We start from the raw sequence: 27738 nt of genomic DNA, 5'->3' as shown, positions 1-27738 counted from the left end.
AAAAACTTTGAAATACAATTCTAAAAATTAGAACACACTCATAAAGAAGCATCCTCTTAATTAAGATGTGCCAAATTTCAGCTTTCAAATTCTATTCAATACACAGATGTAAACTGATATAATTATGCACTTAACACATTATTTGGCACCTATGTAAACCGCGTAAAAAAACGAATGTGTGCGTGTAATTATCTAAGGAATTATCTTTGTTTTACAAAGTTTAAAATGAGGAAGACAGATTATATTGTAACATTAATTTCCAAATCACCGTTAATTATTTGTGATACTAGTTAATAGTATGGTAATTTATATGTTTATTTAAAATGTTTTATTAACGTACTGTCTTTAATTAAAATATAAATAAATGCAAGTGCTTATTGGAATTATTAAAGACGCAGTGAGCATATACTAAAGTCTTTGTTATTACATTAGAAATAAAATCCATATAAATATTTGACTGATATGGTTTCAAAATGTCAAATTCTGTATAAAACAATGGTAGCTTAAATAAAATACATATTTCTTAAACATTTTATATGTATAATTGTGCATCCAATTGACAGCCTATTGCACTGAGCTGTTATTGACACTCAACCGAATGTATGGCATTAAAAGAAAAGTAACACACACACGAAATCACGAAATACATGCGAACATGGACAAAGACAATCTAATACCTGTATTCCCGACAAATCCTTGCTCCGATATGCCTACATTTGTCAAGGAAACCGAAGCAAAACGTGGACTTTGCTCACAGTATGGCGTGCAGAAATCGGTATTCGATACTGACAGAGAAGGAAGTAAAAAGCGGTATTCGGGTATTTTTGTCAAATTAAATATATTTAGTATTTTTCCATCTATTTATAATTATGTAATTATCAATTTCATTCTTGATATTAAACATGGACTATTGTAGCTATTTAATTTAATATATTATTGTCATTTGCGTGTTGTATTGGTTACTTTCAATTTCAAACCGTTTTGGGTTATATGCTTAATTATTAAATGAAATACAGTTTGGTAAAAATGATATTATTACGAAACTTACTCGCATAATTCTATTTCTTCTTAAAAATATCAATGTCGTGTAGTAGCTATTTTAGTTTTTCAAAATATAGGTGAGTCTGACTTTGTATTGTTCTATGTTATTTTTCTTCCATCACACTTGAACGGCATATTATCATATATAACAATTTCCACGCACGATCTAAAAACAATCCAGTTGTGCCGAAACGTTGACCACAGTATAAAAATCGCATGTTGAAACAATGAACATTACACGCCGAAATAAATAAAACATAAATACATGTAAGGAAATGCATTTCCTCAGACCTTATTTACATTTAGCAAATGATATGCAAAAATATAAAGCCATAATATGAAAACAAAATTTAAAGTCACAGTTGTGATTAATGGCACTCTGTAGAATAAGATCTATAGTGATTTATATGGTGCAAACTTGAAATGATGCAAGTTCGTGTTCTTCGTTGTTGTTACCGATGCATTGATATAATCGGAGGTCATGAGGTTCTTTGAATGACCGGATTGCTTTGAAATATCTTCGTCGAATATTAAATGACGATAATGAAATGAAAATTAAATATTGAAAAACAATGAGCCGGTGGGATTGGTTACATACATTATTGTGCAAACTTTATGATACCTCTACCAGCCTTCAAAACAACTATTTCCAGATCCAGCATACGTTTTTTTTAGCACGGAGTTTTCTATTCCTATTCCCGACCTGGTCACATAATTTCTGTGGGGACTTGTCATTAAAGGAGCTGTCAACCAGATTGACAAAGAAAAGAAAAGTTTTAAAATATCGTATTTTTTACAACTATTAGATCTAGTTTATATTAGGACTGGTATATTACATTACTTCAAAAAAGTTTTCATATTTCCAGTATATTCGGAAATAAAATTAAATGATGTAAAATCGAAAGTATATCGCGAAAATAGGTGACATAACGATATACACACTATAAATAACGCAAGTAGATTGATAATTTTATATATTAAATATATACAATTCACTACGCATGCGCAATTTGCAATCCTGGGTTTACCACGTGACGATGATGATCAATCTACTTGCGTTATTTATAGTAAACTGGTAGTTACCTGGTGCACATGCCCAGCAAATTTTGTATTACCGAATATACTGAAAATATGAAAACTTAACAACTTATTTTCAAGTAATGTAATATACCAGTCGTGATATTTTAATCAATATATACTAATAATTGTAAAAAATACGGTATTTTATAACTTTTCTTTTCTTCGCCAATCTGGTTGACAGCTCCTTTAAATCCTGCCTACGGTAATTCAACCCTTAACTTTGATTCAAGTAGGACAGTTGTCTACTACATGCATAATGCTGTTCCATTTGTGCTGCAAAAGTAGCGTTCTCAGGGAGTATGGAAAGGTTATTTGACCGCCGTGATATTACTGAAATACTTTTGAAAATAACAATCACTATAAGCAAACACACTTAACACAACACTCACATGTTGGTTGAATGTTTATTACACTTATACATAGCGCAAACACAATTTTATGTTTAAAAACTGTAATAAAAACCTTCTCATATGTAGACATAGAGACATACTTAACAGGTGATGGCACGTGCATTAATAAACTATTCACAAATACTGTGATATTTACTTCCGAAAACACTTAATTGGCATAAGTATTGTTCAGACCAAATGTCAATACATCAAAACATTTAACATTTAAGTTTTAACATTTTATTTGTTATAATAAAACTGGGGAAACAAAAAACAAAGCAGTATTCTCTTTCGGCGTAATAGTTTTTAATTATGTCAATCAATTTAAATAAACAATGCATGGGATAAACTAGTAATTATTACTTTCGGTATTAAGTGTGTTGTTCTGTTCTATGATAACACTTGTTCTCACCGTTTACCTAAGTTTCACAACCATATATCAGGTCATGTACCCGGACAATGCAATTACAGTCCAAAGACCCAAATGCAGTTTTAACATGGCGGACAGAGTCAACGTATGATATTCTTTCAGATTTTTCATCGTGTTTGTACATTTATTTTGGTTATTAGCGCAAATCTGATAATAGGGCCGTCATTCAGTTTTGTTTGGCATATATGTTAATCTGGTCATTTAATAATTTATGTTTATAATTAGATGGTTAGATATTTATTTATTACGTTTTAAGTTTTTGCCTGTTTCGTGGAGGCCATGCGATGGGATTTTATCTACCATGAATAAGGATTTTTTTTCATTTTCATAGTCGCAATGTTTGAACGTACTTTGCGTGCATATGTAATGGGATAAACTCAAAATGTAAACCGAGTCTTTCAGGTAGTGTATATGTTATCTTACAGCAAAACTGTAATTGAAAGAATTTTAGTATTTCTAAATATTTTTCAAAAATGCATTAATTTAATGTTCGGCTTTGTTTCTTAATATTCCGTGCACAATAGACGCTCGACGTAACATCATTTTCGTTGAAATAAATACTCACGTGACTAATAGCGACATATAATTATAATAACACAACTTAAGTCAATAATAATATATAAAAAAAAACAATGCCATTCTGTCTTCCCCCTCACACCATGTTTGAAAGAATTAAGGTATTTAAAATGCGTTTGGATTATCCCGGTAAAGCCTTGAATAAAATCAATCAACTATTACTATATAAATGTGTTTTAAAAATACAGCGAGAGTACAAAAAACTCATACATGCTTTCACATTGAAGGTACAGACATATTTTACAGGGTTTGTACAACAGACAAAACAAATATTACAAAGGGCAAACAACCGGTGAGCGAACTAACGGATGACGTAGTCTTTCTCGTATACTCTTCGGTTTTCTGCATCATCCACTCGTAGGCAGCGTCCCTTCCTTGCTTCTTGAGTTCTGGTCCCACCTTCTCACGTATCAGGTTGTTGTAGGCATTAAGATAATTGATCTGAAACGAGTGCAATAGTTAATCATAGTTGTCATATTTTCCATTTTCTCACCATTGATCCAATTATCATGTTTATCTCTCTTGTAGAAAAGGTTAATTGCTGGTATTAAGATATCGCCATTTGATCGGATCATAGCCTTCTCCCTTCTTACAAATTTCAACTGCTTCAATTAAAAACGTCAGGTTTCCTACCTTGTAAGGAAAGTTGCCTATGTTTAACGATTTTCATTACAGTTATCGCCCCTTTTAAGAAAAAAATTGATTCATTAAACACGTCAGATCGCAGTTATCTTCATTAAGAGGTTCGTTGACTGAGTTTCACACATGAGATCACAGGTTTTGCCCTTATAAGTTAATTTGTAATATTTGTTTTGATGATCGAGCTTTTTACACCCTGCATTACGGTTTCTTCATTGCGATGATCAGTGGTTAAGGGACCGTCAACCGCCATTGACGAAAAAAACAAACACAGTTTTATACTACCGTATTTTTTTTACAATTATTAGTTTATATTGATTAAAATATTACGACTGATATATTACATTACTTGAAAAAAAGTTGTAAAGTTTTCATATTTTCAGTATATTCGGTAATAAATTTTACTGGGTACTGGTACCAGGTAACTACCAGTTAACTATAAATAACGCAAGTAGATTGATCATCATCGTCACGTGGTAACACAGGCATGCAAATTGTGCATGCGTAGTGAATTGTATACATTTTATATATAAAATGATCAATCTACTTGCGTTATTTATAGTGTGTATATCGTTATGTTTCCTATTTTCGTGATGTACTTTCGATTTAACATCGCGAAATTTTATTACCGAATATACTGAAAATATGAACTTTTTTCAAGTAATGTAATATACCAGTCGTGCCATTTTAATCAATATAAACTAATAATTGTAAAAAATACGGTCTTTTAGAACTTTTCTTTTTTCGTCAATCGCGGTTGACGGTCCCTTTAAAACTACATAATGCTACTTTCTGAAATCTTGTAAACGAGAACGAATTTAGTTCATATTTGTGCTCACTTCATGCTATCGTGCTTCAGAAAGTTTTCCTTCTCTAGTTCTGGTGGTTATTAAAGAATTTAGTAATGAACAGGTAATCAAATCGAATATAAGTTTTCTTTTAATACTTTCCGTGATTTGAAATACACATCTTTGATGTTAATTTTTATTTTGACTTGTATTTTGTTATTCTGGTCTAATTTTGAATTTCAAACAGTTTTAACACAACATGCCTTACATTGACCTTTCAGATATTTTGTAAAAGTTGAAAAGTGATCGATTGATAATAATTTTCGTGCGTTTTTTTCATCCATATATTTCAATAAAAATGTCCTTCTTAAAACTACATGATGATTAAATTATATAATATGACAAAACATGGAAAAATAACGTTTACATTTGTAATACATATCGAGCAAATAATATAAAATGTGATTATTGAGCAATGTTCATTACTTGAAACACGCATTGTGGAAATATCAGATATTTTTGTCAATGTATGAAAAAATGCTTCTCATATTTAACTTGGAAATTATATCATTCGCCCTTGTGTGGGTCATGATGGCATAGCTATCGCCATGTAAGGATGCGTAACTTAATAAAAATATTGTAACGCATGTGAATATATTGATCATGCGATTGTGTTTTTTTTTAATATCCATTTTGTGTTCTGATGGAATGCAGTCTAAAAAATTTACATACTTAATATTAAAACGTTTGCTTTAATGTCCAAGTTTGAGAGTAAGTTTCTAAATAAGACTGATATAACATTGAGATTTATTATTTAAGTTCATGCAAATAATAAATAATTATTCATGCATTACGAATGAAAACATGTTAACACGTTTGGACTGTTTACATAACCGAAAAAAGCAATCTGAAGATCGTTCATAGACGCAATGACTTTTAATATGTTCAAAAAAAGCATCTGATTATACATTATATTTTTGAGTTGCTACACTGATGAAGAAATAACTATGATAGTCGCGAACACCGGTGGCGTTGAGACCGCGGATTCGATTAATATAGCTTATCAATTATAAACTATCCCTGACTTGAATTAATTGCCTTATATGTCTGAAAAACACACACACCGCTTCATCATACAGAAAAGTTCTTTCAATTGGGTTTTGACTTAAATAATGTGTATAAAATAGTATACCTGAAACGTATCACCCATCACACAATGTACGAAGCAAGATAAAGCGCCTCAATATTTTTTTTGCCGCTATTTTTCCAAAATTTGTCATACAACAAGAAGGGGCTACATACAAAGAACATACGATTGGGACACTCTGATGACGAATAATGTCTTGATATGATACATCTACTCATGATACCTGTTTTTCGCTGAGCAAATCGTAGTCGATGAGATTATGAGCGTATGGCACCAGTGTCACGTGCTCGAATGTGAGGAACTCTGCTCCAGGAAAACGGTACTAAAATACAAGCATGTGAAGGTTACTAAGCCAAGGTTACTTCGACATAAACAGAGTATTTAACGTGCTTTGTTTTCTAATTCGATTGTCGGTATTTATGCTATAAATTCTATTGTCACCATTGTTGTATGCAATCTCCACAGAAGTCCAGTAAGAGGCTTTACACGTGACACGTTATGTCAATTGAAGTGCGGAAAAGGGCATATGTACACTCTTTGCACAAAATATGCAGTTTAGTCCAAAGGTGCTTAAAAGCACTTAGTACACATTATGTCCATTGCACGCAAACAGAGGATATAAGCCTTCGTTGAATGTAATGTAAAAAGCGAGCAATAAGGGGCTATAAGTCATATGTGCACGTGACAACAAGTGAAGTCAATAATAGACTGTCAATGCAGAAGTATTCAAGGGTTATAACCCCTCTTTGCACGTCATGCAAATTAAAGTCTGGAACGGGTTATAAGCTCTCAATACATGTAATATCAACGAATGTCTAGAGTGGGCTACAAGCAAGAAAGAAAGCTATAGAGGGCAAGCGAGAAGTGGCTATTAGCCCTCTTTGAACGCCATGTTCATTGCAAGCAAGAAGGCTTTATTAGCCTTCTTGGATCATTTTATCAATTAACGTATTGAAATCTAGAATAGGCTATATTTCCTCTTCGCATGTCATGTCCATGGAAATCTAGACGGGATTTTAAGCCCTCATTACATGAATGTCCATTTAATTCCATATAGGGCACTGGGGGCTATACGCCATCAGAAAGGGGTAAAAGTCATCTTTGCATGTTATGTAAATTGCAAGCATGAAAGGCATATAAGCCCTCTCAATGCTTATTTGTCCATTGCGAGCAAAACAAGAGATGTGTTTGTCAGAAACACAATGTCCCCTACTGCGCCGCTTTGAAGCCATATATTTGACCTTTGATCTTGAAGGATGACCTTCAGCTTGACCTTTCACCACTCAAAATGTGCAGCTCCATGAGAAACACATACGTGCCAAATATGAAGTTGCTATCTTCAATATTCAAAAGTTATGGCAAATGTTAAAGTTTGACGCAAACAAATAAACACACAAACCAACAGACAGGGCAAAAACAATATGCCCCCCACTATAGTGGTGGGGAGCATAGAAAAAGCCATCGGCGTTTTTGCACATTGGGTATACACCAAAAGTTAGGATTGCCACCTTCTTACTTTCAGTGTCGAGACGTTACAAAACAAGAACAGTAAATACCTTGGTGGTAGCATTTTTCACCATGACGATGTTCTCTAGACGCATTCCAAACTGTCCAGCCTCGTAATAACCTGGCTCTACAATGATGAGAGACAGCATGGTTGAAGAGTATCAAGTTTCCTAAATTGTAAATAACTGTAAAAGTTACCATGTGTTCACACATGTCATACGCAAATAAAGACATTTCAAACGTCAAATAAAATATGTAATTATTTTTCAAACGCTTAAAAACAATTCACAAATGTTCATAACTTATTCTGTTTCAAAATCCCAACAATATATATTGTTTTATTTTATTTTTACTAATTGCATGTTTAATGTATCTTACATATGGTAAACAGGTGAAATCATGTTTTATAGTGTACTGATAACGTAATTTAAAATTCAGTTTAAACTAGGGTGAGTTACTTATATAATTCATGCTAAACTATAATGAGTTTGATATGGTTGAAGTTCTCTTTAACGTGTTTTTAAGTTGTGTTAAACTAATACGAGAACGTTATGTTCAACAAGTGCTATTACGTTACATTTAGGTCTAATGCCAAGGATAGCGTACACACCGCTTTAATAATATAATATACTCATATTGTTCGCTATACATGTATTTCATATTTAAATTGAAAAGCTGTCACTTATAAACAGCTTTTTTACTTAAAATTATTTCCAAGTAATGTTTACTTAAGTTCTTTACGTAAAACAAAGAAAACTATAAAAAAGGTTTAATATCAGGTAACTTCACTAACTTCAATTTGCCTGCACTAATGTTTAGCAAATGCACCTAAATTAGGACAGTTCTACCCAAAAAACATTTTACGAGATTTTCAATCCAAGTTTTCATAAACATTTAAAGACAATTTACCATCGGAAAAGAACTGAAATTCGTCCAATGGGTTATCTTGAGCAAATAGATCATGAGCCAGCGATATTCTACCCGGTCCTGAAATAAAAATGTTTCATTAAAGTTGCAGTTTTCGGTTATGTGTTTCAGCTACATATCTAGAGTTTCTTAACTTGTTGTTCACGGTTCTAATGACAAATAAAGAGGTACAGTTAATGAATCGGAAAAAGGAGCAAGAAATCGAGCATATAGCTGCAGGTTATATTGGGATTTTTCGAACTTTAAACATATGTTGGATCATTGCTATAATAACATTCGAACAACATACATGTATGTTTATTATAAGTAAAAGGTAAGAGTCTGTAGTTATTTGTTATTAGTTGTCCAGATGCATGTATCCCTTAAAAATAAAACAACATCAACAGAATTGTCAAAACATGTCACCGGTCACCATGGGGACTTACCCTCGTGGACACTAAGGAACATCCCAATGCCGTGCCCTGTACCATGCCTGTATACAAGGCCCACATCCCACAGTGGAGCCCGGGCGAAGGCGTCTATTTCCCGTCCTGCATTACATTTCAACATAATATACCCACCATATCGGAAACCCATTCATATAAGAATAAAATATAGTTATCTTTACGTAAATCGATTGAGTATACAAATTCGGTTAATGATATTATGCGGTTTTGTTATATATCAATGACAAATATAGTGTATGCAATCCTTTCTCTCAAGATTTAAAACATACATCATCATGTATTTTCTGAATAACTGTATATTTTAAATTCTGACAGACTTTATAAGATTATATTAGGTTATAATCTAAGATCAATAAAAACACACTTACATGAGTTTTTTTTCTCTATTTTCTCCATTCACACGTACACTCGTTATGAGCCCTTAAAACGAACGATTCAAAAAGACACACTAATATTGCAATATAAATTAATTGATGATATTTGACCAACCGTAGACGCCTTTCTGCCAGATGGCCTGGAAGAGATTAATATGCGCCATCAGCACCCTGGTATAGCACTCCTGGAACGGAAAGATGGAAGAGATTGATATGTGCCATCAGCACCCTGTTATAGCACTCCTGGAAGGGAAAGATGGAAGATATTGATATGTGCAATCAGCACACTGGTATAGCGCTCCTGGAAGGGAAAGATTGACGAGATTTACATGTGATATCAGCACCCTGGTATAGCTCTCCTGGGAGGGAAAGATGGACGAGATTGATATGTGCCATCGGCACCTTTGTATAGCACTCCTGGAAGGGAAATATGGAAGAGATTGACATGTGACATCAGCACCCTGGTATAGCTCTCCTGGGAGGGAAAGATGGGCGAGATTGATATGTGCCATCGGCACCCCCTTATAGCACTCCTGGAAGGGAAAGATGGAATAGATTGATATGTGCAATCAGCACCCTGGTATAGCACTCCTCGAAGAGAAAAATAGAATAGATTGATATGTGCCATCAGCACCCTGGTACAGCACTCCTCGAAAGGAAAAATGGAAGAGATATGTGCCATCAGCATTCTGGTATAACACTCATGGAATGCAAAGATGGAAGAGATTGATATGTGCCATCAGCACCCTGGTATAGTACTGACTACTCCTGGAAGGGAAAGATAGGCGAGATTGACATATGACATCAGCACCTTGGTGTGGCACGCCTGGAAGGGAAAGACGGAAGAGATTGATATATGCCATCAGCACCCTGGTATAGCACTCCTGGAAGGAAGAGAATACGTTGCAAAGATCGAGCACAAAACTTACTCTGCAAATACTGGCACTAAATTTCACAGACACAATCGTCGACATATACTTTGTGCAAACTGTGACATACACAGACAAAGTGTGGTCTGTGAGTTATCGTGCATCTGTCCCTGTTATGTGCAACTTGGCGATAACGTTAAATTTTCATGCGCAACACATTTATTAAAGATTTAAGTGAATGTTCGTATTTTAACTGTATACTATTATCAACCATTATATACATTTGGTAACTAGAAAGGTTGACTTATTTGTTTAAAACCTTTAAACCAATTGAAAAAGATATTTTTAAATTTTGAACAATCGAACAAGATATTTATACAAGCATAACTTAATTGTATAATGCAAATTCTCTAGTAGATGCTAATGTGGAAAAAATTGTGTCTCATCAGTCATAACATGTAAGATGATTTTTGTTGTTGTAGAAAAATATGTTTTAGCTGTACATATTACGTAACAAAATATGAACAAGTGTTCAGCGGTCGGAGACACATGCCACTGCAAACAGGGCTTTAAACTAGTGACCCCAATTTCAATAGGGATCATCTACTGTTCAAGGCCAATGCGCATGTGAAGTATCAAGCCAATTGGTCAATTTGTTGATGAGTTATTGATCGGAAACAATTTTAACACTTATTGTGACTTTGACCCCCAAAATTGATAGTGGTCATCTACTGTCCGAGGCCAATGCACAATCGGTAAATTGGTTGACGAGTTACTGATCGGAAACAATTTTCACACCAAGTGTGATAGTGACCTTGGCCTTTGACCTAGTGACCCCAATTTTAATAGGGGTCATCTACTGTCTAAGGCAAATGCACATGTGAAGTATCAAGCCAATCGGTCAAACCGTTGACGAGTTATTGATCGGAAACTTTTTTCACACTTAGTGTGATAGTGACCTTGACATATGACCAAGTGACGCCAATTTCAATACGGGTCATCTACTGTCTAAGGCCGATGCACATGTGAAGTATCAAACCAATCGGTCAATTCATTGACGAGTTATTGATCGGAAAAGAACTGGTCTAATGACATCTACCGACATTACTGGTCTACCGACATCTACCGACAGACAGCCAGCAAAACAATATACCCCTTCTGCGAAGAGGGGAATAAAAGCAAGGAGCAAAACAATATGCTGCTTCCCAGTATTTCCTCTCGTATTTAACTGACCTTCTGGTAAGCAGTTGGGGTGCCAAAGTGGAATGTTCGAGTAACATCAGTTGTGCCATCCCTAGAAATATACACAACCAACAGTACAATTTATAGGGACATCCACCTGATACACACATAAAACAGTCAAATTGACAGCACCATTCCAAGAAATAGTATATAACGGTAATACCCATATTACCATCTATGGAAGTCTACACACACACACACAAGGGTAACATCGTGTGATATCACTACAAATATATACAAAAATCACAAAAATTGATATTGCCGTTCCCAGAAAAGTACATTTTGTACGTGCAGAACTGTACCATCCGTGAACATATACACACCAGACAGTATCATCGATAGTGCAATGAGTAGAACTATACACACAAAACAGCACCATTGATAGTGCCATCTCAAAACATATACCCACCAAACAGTTCCATCGACAGTATGATCCGTAGAAATACCCACACATTTATATATGGATAATTTGGGAGACTGACGCTGTATGTTTTTTTACAAGAATGCCGCTCCGTCATTTGTGAAAAGTTGATTTGAATTCACAAATATTACTAAATCATAAAACCATTCCTCCTATAGGTTCGCTACCTTTTTATCCGCCTTACTTACTTCTTAAACTGAAATAATCTGATCTTTCTATAAGAATAGGATTCTAATAATTATTTACATTTTATTGCCGTTTGTATATCTAAAAAAATGAGAGCGATGAAACTTAAAATATTTACTTCCGTTGCACCCTGACAGAGCGAAAGCCCCCTCCTCCCCTCCCCCCAACACACACACACAGACACAACCGAAACCAACAAATAACACGAATTAAGGGCATAGGTTACTTACAAGTATTGTCCGCCTGAGTCCAGCAAATACACTTCCGAGGTTGTAATTTTTTTGTCGGTCATGTTTGAAGGAGAATAGTGAATAATGGCCCCGTTTGAACCCGAGCTGGATATGGTAGTAAAACTGAGTCCACGGTTGAATTGTTGCGCACTGTGCAAAGGTCATATGATTATTTAAAGAAACAGTATTTGTGTTTTAAATAATTACGTTAAAAGTTATTTTTTATGTTAATGCGTTTTGCGTGTTCGTGACATAATCTAAAATTGGTCAGATTGATCAGATATGATTGATAATTTTGCTGTCTTTTGTGTATTTTAACATGTTATTTTCATTATATTTATATTCTAAAATATCTGTAAAGAGAGAATTTTATTACTTTAACTACTAATAAGTTGTCAATACGTATCTGTAAACATTCATTTATAATGCAATAAAGATAATAAGTAAACGATAAGTTTCTCATATGTTTGGAGAGTGAACAAGTTAATCTATATTTTTAAATCTTGATGGTAGTGATCGTTATTTTATTATGACCTACTATCTGTATGTTTTCAAATCGTTGGCAGCTGAAAGCTCGGTCCATGGTTGACCAGCTTTTACCTTCAAATTAAACGTCATTGATTACGGGTATCCTATGAGGAATGGTATATAGCATAGCAACAGTAATCGTCGTGACAGTGATAATCTGATGTGCGTTATCAAAATATTGTGGAACGATGAATGATTTATAAATATAAATAATTCAAAAATGATATCCCCCACCCCCACAACCGCATTTCATAGAGCAGTAAAGAAAATGGTATGATATCACACCTTCATTTACCATAAAATGTTTTGTAATATGAAGTAACACAATACAAATTGTATTAGCAATATATTTAAAATGCTGAATAATTCAAATAAATACTTTCAATTCAATATAATCGAGTAATTTACTCGACTGTTTTCATACTTCTCGTTCCAGTTTTTCTAAGAAGGAGATCAATGCAACAGCGTCTCGAATCTGTAAAAAGTTGATGAAACAACGCGTGTGTTGTGCATAAAATAGATACATGTAATACATAGATACACGCGATATGTAGTGAATAATATTCTTCAATACAATTTGTAAGAAGAAAGAAAATGCGGTAGCGGACAATTAATCAAAACAATGCCGTTAAAAAATACAAAGAAACAATAACATCAACCAATTTAACGATGTTCAAATTTTGGAACAAGGTTGTTGCCCATCTGTTGATGTTCGTGTGTTAACACATGCATTTCGTAATCGACTATTAGTATATTTACGGAGACTCAAACTCTTTTAGATAGTGTAATACTATCATCATATATATGGATGTGAAATATGGGGTTGTCAAAAGGAAAAGAAACGGTAACATATCGCGATGTATTTTCGGAAAACTCACGTGAGATTTTTTCATGCCCTCTACTTCTGCTGGATTTTTCTTCGTTTTTGTTGTTGCAATTGGAGTGTTCTTTTGTAGAATTTTGCCCTGTAAAATGAATTCATTGAAGTTTAAATTGTTTTGCTAAATACTTAAAAGTACATGTTAATTTTGAAATTGTAATTAACGAATACTTAATATGCGTAATGTAGAGGTTATTGATTCCAGACGATACATATGTACCCACCTCTGGCACGGCAGAGTAGATGGCTTGATTGCACGAGTACCCCAGCCACACCTTATTGCTAAAGGCAGCTCGTACATTGACATCCGTCTTGACTAGATTTTGATCGTACAACTTCACCTAAGATAAGTGTTAACAACATAAACTGAGTTTGAGAAATAACAGCCTTAACTTAGATTTAGAAAGTTGGAAAGCGTATAATGTCTTAATACATTAGAACCAGTATATTGACATCTGCAGATATTTGTCTTTAATTGTACACATTTATGTGGAATGACAGTTCGATAATGTATTAAATGGACATCTGCCTATGATTGGCTTTGGTTGTTATGCATATAATTCACCGTGTTGGCTTAAACACAAAACAAAACCTGAGCATTAACAACTGATTAGAATAAGCAGTGATTACACGGTTATATTTCATATTCGACAGGCTTAATGTGGACCCGATACACAGGCTTTCCACTTTTGGCGAGGGCCACAGGTCAAAATACGTAATATCCAGATCACCACACCTATGAAAATACCATGCTATATGTATTGGTGCAAAAAACGCAAATCCATTTTATCCCTTTATGGCAGTTGCATTCCGATAGAACGGTTAATATGGTAAGTGATTTTGAAAGGAATTGTACTACGTACGTCAGCCTTGTTTTTTTCCCCAAAAGTAATGTGTGTGATTGTTTTTAGTCTGTTTGCAACGCAAATAGGCTTTTGTAATACGGCATTTCAAAATCACAGGGGAAACGGTTGTCCTTTTCCAAGCCTTCCCTAATTTTGGGCAGACGCAATAGATATTTAATTTAGTATTTCGTAATTCTTACAATTTTTTATTAAGAAACTTTTTTCTACCATTTTCTTCCACACATTGCTTACATCATTTTTAGCGAATTTTTCTAAGACCGTTTTACGTGAAAAAAACGTTATTAGAAACTAAGACAAATTTCGTTTGTCAAAATATTCTGTTATTGGCAAAAGCGAGTTATGTTTAGAAAATTACCATCTACAATGCAAACTTAAAATAAATACGTCCCTTGAAAACAAAGGGAGACAATTATATTACTGCTTCATGCGAAGTAGGGGACTTTTATTGCTTGGCAATAGTCATGTTCTTCATAAAAAATCTTTTTGATAGCCTTTTACATTTACATTCAGACAAGTTATTCTTAAACATTTACTTCAGCAGAAACTTCACCGTATCTTGCAAATAGACTTTCAACGCCATTGGCGCACTCGTTATGTGATTGAAAAATCTTGCCTATTGTGGAGTACGACTTCTTCAAACATTGGAGACTATGAACGTAACACGTGTAAAACCAAAGTAATCAATCGCCTCGCATCTTTACAACATTGACGATTCTTATAGGCAGTAACATGATGTTACGTAATGTATAAGGTCATCGTTTAATTTACAACATATTTTGGTCAAATTATAACTTACTTCTACGCACATGTCCGCACGCCCTGTACATGTGCCGTTATCATTGGTATTCAGGTGTGCTGCTAGGTTCATCATGGTACCATTGTCCGTCGGTTGGGAGGTAAGTTTGAGAGTATGGTTCAATATGTACAACCTTTATTTTAAAAAACAAACGTATGTAAACGGAACAATATTCCTGTAAGTCAAAGAAAAGATTTCGAAAAAATACTGTTCAACAAATTAATGTTTCCATGTTTGGATATCCATGATTTTGTCCTACTGGTACTACTTTCTTTTTCAGTAAGATGTTATGACAAAGTCTGATTCATTGTTAATACTCACGTCGTCGTGTTTTTATCTATTATGGCATACGACAAGAAGAATGGATTGTAGTCTATATCGCTCGCTCGTAGGTTGAACAACCCTGTAATGATAAATTTGTTTGTGCAGATATATTTTATAATTGATTAAAAAATACATGCTTTTTGTTTGTTTTAAAAACTGGCTTTGTAACACATTATTGTGGAGAATCTTTCTGGTTGGGTTGCAAACGCAATTGTTTTTCATGAATAATAGTCTCATAGTGCCGAAAATGTCAATTTAGTTTCATGTTAGGTAATTTGTGTTTCCTCATTTCCGAAAAAGTTTACTTGTGAATAAGAAATATGATTTTAAAAATTTCAATAATTGATAACACCGTTTAAAAAAAGCAAAGTATTACAGTTGAAAACTATAACTAAAACCCAAAAATAAACACTAAAACTTACACGCCGTTTCATCCAAAGCAGTTACAGCCAGCATGTCTGTGCCTTCCGCAGTCATTTTGGTGCGCATATTGTTTACCTTGTCTTGCCACGAGACGCCTAGAAATGTAAATGAGAAACTGAAAAGTTGGTATTCACTTCTTGCTAATAAAAATCTATCCCGAGATAGCGCACTCGACTTGTCTTCCGCATTGATGCTATAAGGAACATTTTCTGTTACTCACCTGATATAATGACCACGAAATGAATTTCAACGTGCACGCAAGCCTAAACCTGACTTTTCTTAGTACACAATGGGACATTCTCATGCTGAAAGACTGGTGAAAATTATAGGTTTTGGTCAGTGACTAAAAAGCACTGACCCTCAAACGAAATATGAAGGGCATCAGTGGGCGTATACACAGCAGGTATTTATCCGCCGCGAAAGGGATGGGAAAGGCGTTTATGGGTGTGCCCTCGGCATGTCCCTACTGCGAAAAGAATAGAAAGGTGATTTGGCTGGTACATACCCACACACTAGATATGAAGAAATGAATGGACGTGTCCCCAGCGATTATCCACCCTCAAACTGAAAATGAAGTGCATTGATGTACGATACCGCAGCGAGAACCAACCTTGAACTGAATATGAAATGCATTGGTGGACGTGTCCGCAACGAGTTCCAATCACGAACTGAATATGACGTGCATTGATGGACGTGTCCCCAGCGTGTACCCACCCGCGAACTGAATATGAAATGCATTGGTGGACGTGTCCGCAACGAGTACCAACCACGCACGCACTGAATATGAAGTGCATTGGTGGACGTGTCCGCAACGAGTACAAACCACGCACTGAATATGAAGTGCATTGGTGGACGTGTCCACAACGAGTACCAACCACGAACTGAATATGAAGTACATTGATGGACGTGTCCGCAACGAGTACCAAACACGAACTGAATATGACGTGCATTGATGGACGTGTCCCCAGCTTGTACCCACCCGCGAACTGAATATGAAGTGCATTGATAGACGTGTCCGCAACGAGTACCAACCACGAACTGAATATTAAGTGCATATTTGTGTCCGGAACGAGTACCGTTCGTTAACTGACTATGAAGTTCATTGATGGACATGTCCCCAGCTAGTACCCACCTGCGAACTGAATTTGAAGTGCATTGATGGCCGTGTCCGGCTGAGGTGGTCTCCCGTTGCCTGTCTGCCAGAACGTATCAATCAACTCGTTTTCTACTGGCACGAGCAAAAGGCCCGCCTTCTTGAGGTCGTCCGAATAGGTTTTCCACGTTGCTATGAAATATTAAAAAGCGTCAGCTTAATGAAAATATTGTTCAACAACAACACTATCAACAATGGTATAAATTATTTATAAAATCTTTAAAATCTGAAAAATAATTTAATAAAAATACAAACACATTTATTATGTTGTTTCTTTTAAGTTATACCAACTACAAAATACCATGTGAAATAGTTTATTATTAATTCAACATACGCGTCAGCAGTTTACTGCCTCTTGAAGGGAAACACGTTGTTAGATTTGTTAATGCTTTGTGATCATCAATATATGTATCCTATCCTTATATAGCAGATGATCAGATTGTTTTAAGGGAAACTGTTACTGTATACTTTTTAAGATGTTTTCAATATGTTAAATAGCGATGTGTGTCTGAGGTATTATACCGCATTTTTTACAAATCACTACTTTCTTACCACTACTGACGAGGAATGGACTGGCACCTAGCCTGTTGCCGCTTGACAGTTGAGTCTTCAGCCATTCAACCATCGTGGGGACGCCAGTCTCTCCTGAAAGTTGTTTTATGCAATAATCCAATTGAGCCTTGCTCCGGAAAAAGGTGCTTTATGCATGTAAAGTCGCCCGCATAGGCTAATCACGGACGACTTGTTCCGCTTTTATGGAAGCTTTGATTTAAAGAAAGTCTCTTCTAAGCGAAAATCCAGTTTAGGCGGAAAGTGTCGTCCCTGATTAGCCTGTGCGGAATACTTTACGCTCATGGAGTAATCCCAGTTTGCCAAGGTTATTACTGATGAGGTAAACAAATAACATTGGACAAACACTAGAAAAATATGACCAAGGAAATACAAAATAATATGATATATTTCGAGAACCATATAGATGGTGAAATTCATAAAAAAATGTTTTAAAATTAAAGGCCAAAACTATTATGGGAAGAAACGCCAATGATGGTTCATGTGCATCATACGTTTTATTTTGACTTTGTATTTATGTTGATATATAATAAATTGAAATGCAGTGTAGGCAGGCAATTTGGTTTTTAAATGGACTTATTAGATGTTGAGAATTACAATAAACTCCGTGCATTTATAGATGGATAAGCACTTTTACATACGCGTTTTTGTTATTTGTGACAAACTGCACTGGATGTATAGAAAAGTATATGTCTTTTCATAGATATTGGGCAATTAACATTTTAATATACTTATTAAATGTGTAAGTCATTTGTATTTGTAACAAACGAAACTGGATAATATACAAATGCTTAAGTTCGTTTATAAATTACGTATATGTCTAAATCAATGCAATATAGGATATGTGATCTTGGAGTATTGCGTGATGAGTGTTGAAAGAAAGTTATATTTCTCGTGGGGCGCTTTATATGGGATAAATAAAATATCACGTAACAACAAAATCAATACATACTTTTGTGTCTTTTATATGATAGGGCTTTGCCCGGAGCAAATCATAACTCTGCACGGATGTGGTGACCTGCGCCGATGGCTAGGAGTTTCTCTTTGTATTTGAAATAAGTAATATTTGTTTCATGTATCAGTCTTTATGCCAAACATGACTAAATCACTAAGTGACACGCACACTAGTTGCATCTTCCTGTAACAGTGGTTATAACCCGTTATATAAACAATATAAACAGTCCTCTTCAAAACTCAAGGCGGAACTCACGCTGCCTCATAAGTATCCAGTTGCAGTCGAGGCTGTCCTCCGCCTCCAGGAAGTAGCGGCCATCCGTCCATAGCGCCTGCTTGTCGATCGTCACCACCGCGAAACCTGAATGACGTCAGCAATACAAGAACACTATTAATGAAATTCTGTATAAATGAGTAAAATGTGGGATAGATTTAGTTGTAATCTATACTGTTACATTCCAAAAACACGAACAGTATGTGTACGACATTCATGGCGTAAAATAAGGGGTATTCAACCCTGTAAAATAAAAACTAAAAACATGCACATTAACCATATGTATAAATAACATAATTTTGTAATTTATCTCGACGCTTACTAAGCTCAGTGGAATAAAAACTGTTGATTTACTTTGCTTTTATGATTTCTCGTGAAAAAAGTTGTTTTTCCGATTTAATGTTTATTGCAAATATGGTATTTGTGTTTGTTGACAGAGTAATTGCGTGTGCGTATTCATAAGTGTCTAATAATAATTGCTATGTTAACATTCAAAAGTGTATTTTCAATTATGCAAACAGACGAAATACATATAGAAAACAAAACACACCTATGTTTCAGTTATTGAAAACGCAAAAAAACATGGTATTAAAAACACAATTGCAACTTTTCATCCACGCAGCCAAAGAATGGAAATACATGTACATAATACCGGTATTTGAACGAACCTGCGGATCCCGTGAAGCCGGAAATGTAACCACGCCTCTTGTCATATCCCGACGGATACTCGCTCTGTAATGGCAAACATCTATATGTAAAACATTTAGTGCGCAATCTTCACATAGGAAGAACATTTTGAATACATGAAACTTAAATTAAAGCATTGTGCAATATTGCCTTTCACTCTATGTTTAAGATGCATCGACATCATTTAGATAGAAAATACCTATCGATTTTTAATGTTACTTCTAGTAGTATTGTCACAAGTATGTTCTTCGCGTGCGACTCAAACCCATACAGAAGTTGGCGACGTAAGGCCTGCGGACCATTACTCTATCAGTCGTGTCTGCTGATTAATTTCATAAAGGATACTGACCTGATGCGCATCTTCGCTAGGAACGAGGTAAGCCTGAATCCCCGCCGTCGCAAAATATTGTCTTAGGACCGCAACTCTATCTCTCGTGTCCACTCTCGTACGAGGTGCTGCTGCCCCCTGAAATGGTAATTACTCCATTCATAAATCAAAAAGGCCATTCGTGATAACACTGTATAACAAATAAAATGAAAAGCATATGAAAATCATATTAGCATACTTTAAGCATTTTTAAAACTGAACATATTTATGGAAAAAGTTCATATTTTTCGAATTATAGAAATGTTATGTGCATACATATAATAAACTCATATTTGATTTGTCTATAAGTACAGCCCGAATAGCAATGGTACGATTAGTCCAAATAATTAGACGTAATCTACCGATTACATCGATGTAAATCGACCTCATATTTATAGGAGTATGGTACGATACGTTCATACACGCTAGTCAGTATTATTCAGATGCCGTTTTGTCTACAAGCGTACATAAATTAACTCATTCTCAATGTATTGGGATTTAACAATTGAAATACTAACCGTATTTTTTTTAATGTCTTTAAATTGCGGTTAAATATGTTTTAATAATTCTTTATAATTTCATATTTCTATCAACTTCATCAGTTACTGTAGTTTTATTGATATGATATAATTGATTTGTTTATTTGCTTTCTGCAAGCACATTATGAAGAACGATAAGTCTCGTTATACATCGAAAAAGTATTCGGGTTACTTTTATTCAGTTTTATCTACCGCCGGACATACAATGGTCACGAGCAGTTTAACTCGTATCCACTCTTTGCCGCTAATACATACAATCTGATGATAATCAATTCAAAACCCTTGTTGTGATATTTGATTTGGATCCTGTATTTTTTCATGTTCTACATAGAATAGTAGCACTGATTTCATAAGATAAGAAAGACATTACAAACTAGTATTTCTCACCAATCTAGAAGTACTTTGCTGGTGAATTTAGTGGTAACCGTTAACGGGACCGTCAACCACAAACGACGAAAAAAAAGTTCCAAAATACCGTATTTTTACAATTATAAGTTTATATTGATTAAGATATCACAACTGAAAAAAGTTCATATTTTCAGTATATTCGGTAATAAAATTTCGCGATGTGAAATCGAAAGTACATAGCGAAAATAGGTGACAAAACGATATACACACAATAAATAACGCAAGTAGATTGATAATTTTATAAATAAAATATATACAATTCACAACGCGTGCACAATTTGCATCCTGGGTTTATCACGTGACGATGATGATCAATCTACTTGCGTTATTTATAGTTAATTGGTAGTTACCTGGTATCTGTACCCAGTAAAATTTTATTACCGAATATACTGAAAATATGAAAACTTAATTTTTTTTTCAAGTAATGTAATATACCAGTCGTGATATTTTAATCAATATAAACTAATAATTATAAAAAATACGGTATTTTAGAATTTTTCTTTTTTCGTCGTTTGTGGTTGACGGTCCCTTTAAAGGGAATTGTTCGCTCATTTGCATAACAAACATTGCTATATATTTACACATAATGTTAAAAAGTTATATGCAAACAAGGAAAATACTACTCATTACTAAATGTAAAAACCTTAACCCTAACCCGACCCCTAACCCAAATCTTAACCTAATCATAACCCAGGGTTAAACCCCTATACCAAGGCCTCGCTCGTAGTCGTTTTCCGCTTCCCAAAAATATCCGTCAGTTTAATGATAATAACCAATCGAAATCTGTAGAGTAAACTACTATGTGAGAAAATAAGTCTAATAATAATCGCTCATTGTACATTTACAAGTGTCATCATTGGTCAAGAAGTCCAAGATGTCGCTTAATTGATTATTTACATAGACTGATAGATCTTTATGATATGGTTTTCAAAGCATTGATATATGTAATGTTTCAAACTAAACGATTTGGATTAAATTTGTACATTCGTAACATATCATAAATCAGACCAGTACATCTTTCATACGTATGTTGTTTTTCATTTCACCAGACGGCACAGTTGGTTTAGTGGTTAATTTGCTTAAATAAAGAAATCACATTTCAAATCCAGTTTTAAAATGCATAATTTAACAGTAAATATTTCGGATGGATTCAAACACTAATTTACTGCTCCCTCAATTTAATGTCCAGCAACATATAGGATCTCGCATGAGTGGTCATTTTGTATTGAATTTATTAAACAAGTCATCTAAATAAAGATAAAAACGAGGCTAGCCGAGTTTTTATCTTTATTTAGATGACGAGTTTCATAAATTCAATACAAAATGACCACGAATCTAAGATTCTATTTATAACATGGCCAACAAATTTTCTTTTTATTTTATGCTCTTTTCACCGTTTATTCACATTGTAAAAAAGTTTAACTGAAGAAATTCGCTGTTATAATGACGTCATTTCGTCAAAAAATTACGTCATTTCACAGTTATATAGCTAGTGTAATAACACCCGTGTAATAAAAAAAATGAGCATTACGTTATATCACTCCTGGAGCGTAGGTCATGTTATAAAATAATTATGGACACATGCTAAACATTACCTGTAGTGTTTCTTAACTGGATATTTCTCTTTGATGACGTCATTAAACTAGTCCACGTATATTGTGGTGCTAGTAATACAGATCTATAAAAACGAGTATGACATTGTTAATGGGTTTATATCACCATAAGTTTCATTGATTGATAAATTGACGAAGAATTTGTATAGTTAATACATGTATTTTACTTTAGTCCATATCTACATGGGAAACGTATTACCTATTGTAATAGAAGATTGTGCAATCGAAGTTTGGTTTGGCGTAGCCTCCAATTTAATATATATTTTAACTATAATAAGTCGATGAAAAAACTGCGTCGTGACTCAACATGTCAATGTGTTTTTACCTTGCATTTTTATCCCTTCTATACTCATGTAATTTTGATTCACGCAGGAAAATTAAAGGACATTAACTTTTTAAATAGTAAGGATATAGCTAATTTGCTTTTTGTATTGTTCATGTCATCACAAGGTCCTCTGTGCGTAATGAATTCATATTAATTAGATATATTTTGAAACATGAGTAGTCATATTGTGCTTTGGTATATTTGAACATAAAACGAAGAGGATTAACTTTGTTAATAATAAAAAAGATGTTATGTTCTTGATCTTTAAACTAGCTTTCACTGTTATATGCCATTACATTAAGTTTCAATTCAATTTCTTTAACACAACAACTGGAACATTGTTCCGCTCAAAACAATTTAAAAATGAAAACAACTTTGTTTTTTTGAAAAAGTTATGATCTTTGTTTTTGCATTTACTTGTGTTTGCCTCATGCAAACAACATTTTTTGTCTGGAGCATATTTGTTTTACAAATATGACATGATGGTCTATATATTTCGAGTAGCAGTGACTTTGTCTGCGTTTTGCCCCTGATTGCAATTTTGAGAATTCTACATTTGAACAAAGTAATTCGTAACAAAAAAGATCGAAAACTCAAACTGAAAAACCTAAAAAGTTCAGAAATGGCGAAAAACTGGTCGAACGTGTTAGCGGAAACAAACAACTTTTTTATATCTCACGGCACTAGAAATCTAAAGCAGCTTACGACAGAACAAGAGATGATCTAACCATTGAGATATGATGCAAAATTTAATGCTGCTCCATATATTAAGTTGGTCGAACTCTTCCAAAATTAAGTAGGCTTTAAGTGACATTTAGAGAGTGAACGTAAAATATGCGTCCTTCAAAATGACTTATGATAAACATATTTGCTCATACCTTAACCGCATTCGAGCAGTCTTGGAACGGTCGGTAGTATTCTTTTAATGGCGTCGTAAAGATGTCTTTACTTGTATGTGATCGGATCAAACCATACTTGAAGCAGTTGACGTAAATAAATTCCGCTCTTAAAACATCCTACATAGCTACCGTAAAACATTTTATTTTTAAGTTCATGTCAACAATGTTTATATGTAAAGATTATCAATAAGCGAAAGATAAACAATTCGTGCCACTGTTATTTAGTGATACCATATAAACAACAGATTGATACATGACTCATTATTGATTCACAATTTCTGATCATATCACATTACTCGTACCTCTTTCTCCTCATTAACAACATTATTATCTGAATCAGCACTTTAAGTTATTTAGGACTGTCTTCATAGTAATCCTTAAAATTGCCATTACCATTATACTCGTCATCGTTTCAACGGTGTGACCATTATTTTAACAGTCATTGACTACAAATGAATAATGATGACAATTATTGAAGTTAATAATGTTGTGTCTTTATTGAATTAATAGAACAATAAAATAGGAAGAAAGCAGCTGATTGTATTGCAGATCATTCTCATACCACGGTCTACAACACTATACCTATAGATATAGTAGAAGAACTTTTTATCGAACCATAAGTATAGGCCCATGAGTTTAAACTGGCAATACGAGTGGTCTAATGATCGCTACGACATGATATTCATATCATACACGTTGTAAAATAATCGAATTAGGTACAAGCAAGGTGCGTTAGAAAACGGTAACGAGCATAAATAGGAGGTGCTTGTTCACAACTAGAAGTCGCAATTTGTTTTTCTATATTTATGTTCTACAAGTAAAAGTTCAACGAACATTTGGAAGTTTTTCTGCTTTCAAAAATACTGGTTCATTTATGTTATCTTGTTTATTGATCAGCTGGTATATTTCGTAATTGGCAGTAGCTCTATTAACTGACCGATTGACAGCTTGGCCAGTTGCCCGGTTCCAGTGACAATCCCTCTCGTTTCTCTCGGCTGCCGTCAGCGACAGCGACAGCTAGCACTGAAATTAATTATGACGAAAGTCAGAACTCGCTCAGCCAATACCATTGCGATGATGATGACAATGATAATGGCGACGCCGATGACATGATGATGATTATGATGATGATTATTATTATTATTACTATTATTATTATTATTATTATTATTATTATTATTATTATTATTATTATTATATAAATATATATTTTGTCTATACCTACAATAATACAACTAGGCACATGATTATTCTGAAGAAAAGAAAGGCACAGAAGTGGTTGCAACATTCATCAATTATGCACCTGTCGATATGAGATATTGTTTTCATCTATGAATCAGTGCAGACTCTCTGTCCGTAATTATATCTCCAGATGTTATCACATGCAGTCCTGACATATTAGAACAGGGGCACAGCAGCCGCTGCTTTTTTTTCCATATCGATATCACATAGTTTGTTTGGGAATATATTATTATCTAAAATCAAACATGTTATTGTTCAGCCGGTCAAAAATCCTGCTTATTGTCCAAAGACCGCATACTCCAATTTAAACAGTCGACTTAGTTTGAACTGTACAAAATTAGTATTTAAAATCATAAAACAAAAATACATTTTAAGCTAAAGTATTAATCCATAAAGAGCGTTTTATAACAAAAGTAGCGCAAAACAATTAAAATCAAAATGCACAGAGTTTTTTTAAGCAATCCCTTTTTGCAGAAAATAATATTCAAGAATACCAATACTAACAGCACAAAAATTTGGTATACAAAAGATGGATGAAAATTGTTAAGGTTGATCTTTCTATTTGACGATCATTAAAACATTAGTTTAAGAACTTGATTTATATAATTTGTTTTTTATATAGTATTTGTGTGTCAAATGTCTTATCATTAGTTTCACCTCAATAATTAGCTATATCAAGACCTTTACAAACATCAATTATGAAAGTGTTGTTTCTTCTGAATAACATTCCACCAGTCTCTCAATCAGAAAAACCCGCATCGCCTTTTTCCAAACCTTAGTGTGTGTGTGTTTTCCCAGTATTTCTTTTACATAGCGCCGCTGCGTTGAAGAGAGGAAATACATCCCCAGTTATTCCTTTGTCAAGAATGCCGACTGACATGTGGCTAATTTTTTCCTTAAGAACAAACACAATCTAATATATCACTGTTCAGAAACATAACAATATACCAATTAAACCATCTTTCCGACGGAATGTCTTCGTTAAGATTGCTCTAGAAAACAATATGACCGCCACCTATTCCAAGGTGGAACGCCCGCCACGGCGCGGCGAAAAAATATATCTTGACTGCCTTACGAAAACAGAAAATGGATGTCTTCATTTTTGCATGTTTTACACATGCCGCTGTCTAAATCTGTACTGTGTGCCACTGTACATTGTTTGGCTAGTGATAAATATTGTCCTCTGAAAAAATAATACGCGAATTAACTTTCTGTTCCTAGAATATGAAACGACAAACATTTGCTGACTTACATATTTAGAATAAGTGTTTACAGGGCGGTTCGAAAAAAACATAAATTATAATACATTTCTGCTTAACCACTTCTCTCCGATCCAAGTATACGTATAGAATTTGTTTATGTCATTCTCAGCACAAATCATGCCAGAATATCTTAGGCAGCATTGTCGGATTTTAGTATCACGTGTTTATGTACAACAGTTTAGTCTGAGCCATTCTGGCGTTGGCATTCGTGTAATTGTTATTATTATTATTTGTAGTAGTAGTAGGAGGAGGAGGAGGTAATAGAAGTGGTAATATAAGGGTTAGTAGTAGTAGTAGTAGAAGTAGAAGTAGTAGTAGTAGTAGTAGTAGTAGTAGTAGTAGTAGTAGTAGTAGTAGTAGTAGTAGTAGTAGTAGTAGTAGTAGTAGTAGGAGTAGTAGTAGTAGTAGTAGTAGAAATAGTAAAAGTTGTAGAAGTAGTAGTAGTTTTAGTAGTAGTAGTAATAGTAGTAGTGGTGGCGGTGGTGGTGGTGTGGTAGTGGTGGTGGTGGTGGTTGCGGTGGTGGTGGTGTCGGTGGTGGTGGTGGTGGTGGTGGTGATGGTGGTGGTTGTGGTGGTGGTGGTTGTGGTGGTGGTGGTGGTTGTGGTGGTTGTACTAGTAGTAGTAGTAGTAGTAGTAGTAATAGTAGTAGTAGTAGTTGTAGTAGTAGTAGTAGTAGTAGTAGTAGTAGTAGTAGTAGTTGTATTAGTAGTAGTAGTAGTGGTAGTAGTAGTAGTAGTAGTAGTAGTAGTAGTAGTAGTAGTAGTAGTAGTAGTAGTAGTAGTAGTAGTAGTAGTAGTAGTCGTAGTAGTAGTAGTAGTAGTAGTAGTAGTAGTAGTAGTCGTAGTCGTAGTAGTCGTAGTAGTAGTAGTAGTCGTAGTAGTAGTCGTAGTAGTAGTAGTAGTAGTAGTAGTAGTAGTAGAAGTAGTAGTAGTGGTAGTAGTAGCGTCTTCAGTACAATACACTGAAGGTGCGTTGTTCCACGGAGTCGAGACGCTCTAGAATAATCATTTCAGCATTTCATCCCAGATAGCCATCTTGTAGCATTTGGTCCATTGTCATTAAAGATCGGTCAGGACGACTTATAACAACATATTTGGAAAGTAGTTCCCACAGTTTATTGGGATTCAATATAAGTATTTGAACAAACAAATTAATCGATTAAATGGTTTTCATTGATGTGAAAAATGAAAGCGTATTTTGCGTATACATGCCACTGCTGCAGGTGAGTATGTTGATGCTGACTAAACCTTGAAACTTGCTTAGGTTTTTTATGTTGACAGTATAGAAACCTTGTTTGAAGCTGTGTCCAGTTGGGCTAAACGCTATGTTACCTGTT

The 27738-nt window shown here is 34.4% G+C and overlaps 1 protein-coding gene across 8 annotated transcripts in view; it reads right to left on the bottom strand.

Annotated features, from left to right (window-relative positions):
* Positions 1 to 2511: 2511 nt before the first annotated feature.
* The window catches only part of LOC127876279 (xaa-Pro aminopeptidase 1-like), a 121803-nt gene continuing 96576 nt past the window's right edge, over positions 2512 to 27738 (bottom strand). For 7 of the 8 annotated variants that reach the window (XM_052421389.1, XM_052421388.1, XM_052421386.1 and 4 more), the window contains 21 exons: positions 24835 to 24920; positions 20096 to 20212; positions 19728 to 19791; positions 19042 to 19146; positions 17814 to 17906; positions 17241 to 17393; positions 16108 to 16203; positions 15683 to 15764; positions 15362 to 15494; positions 13924 to 14040; positions 13698 to 13784; positions 13244 to 13294; positions 12830 to 12891; positions 12292 to 12441; positions 11446 to 11506; positions 9459 to 9528; positions 8949 to 9053; positions 8506 to 8583; positions 7647 to 7723; positions 6314 to 6412; positions 2512 to 3957 (listed from right to left, as the gene is read on the bottom strand). In XM_052421389.1, the coding sequence (XP_052277349.1) occupies positions 3757 to 3957; positions 6314 to 6412; positions 7647 to 7723; positions 8506 to 8583; positions 8949 to 9053; positions 9459 to 9528; positions 11446 to 11506; positions 12292 to 12441; positions 12830 to 12891; positions 13244 to 13294; positions 13698 to 13784; positions 13924 to 14040; positions 15362 to 15494; positions 15683 to 15764; positions 16108 to 16203; positions 17241 to 17393; positions 17814 to 17906; positions 19042 to 19146; positions 19728 to 19791; positions 20096 to 20212; positions 24835 to 24920 (2087 nt within the window). In that variant the 3' untranslated portion in view covers positions 2512 to 3756. Of the gene's footprint in view, positions 3958 to 6313; positions 6413 to 7646; positions 7724 to 8505; positions 8584 to 8948; positions 9054 to 9458; positions 9529 to 11445; positions 11507 to 12291; positions 12442 to 12829; positions 12892 to 13243; positions 13295 to 13697; positions 13785 to 13923; positions 14041 to 15361; positions 15495 to 15682; positions 15765 to 16107; positions 16204 to 17240; positions 17394 to 17813; positions 17907 to 18783; positions 18942 to 19041; positions 19147 to 19727; positions 19792 to 20095; positions 20213 to 24834; positions 24921 to 27738 lie in introns of those variants that run through there. The other variant, XM_052421393.1, reaches the window with a different exon arrangement.

Source organism: Dreissena polymorpha, chromosome 4, assembly GCF_020536995.1.
Source record: "Dreissena polymorpha isolate Duluth1 chromosome 4, UMN_Dpol_1.0, whole genome shotgun sequence".
Lineage (NCBI taxonomy): Eukaryota > Metazoa > Mollusca > Bivalvia > Myida > Dreissenidae > Dreissena > Dreissena polymorpha.
Note: the sequence above shows the minus strand (reverse complement) of the source record. Positions and strands in the feature narration are given on the sequence as shown.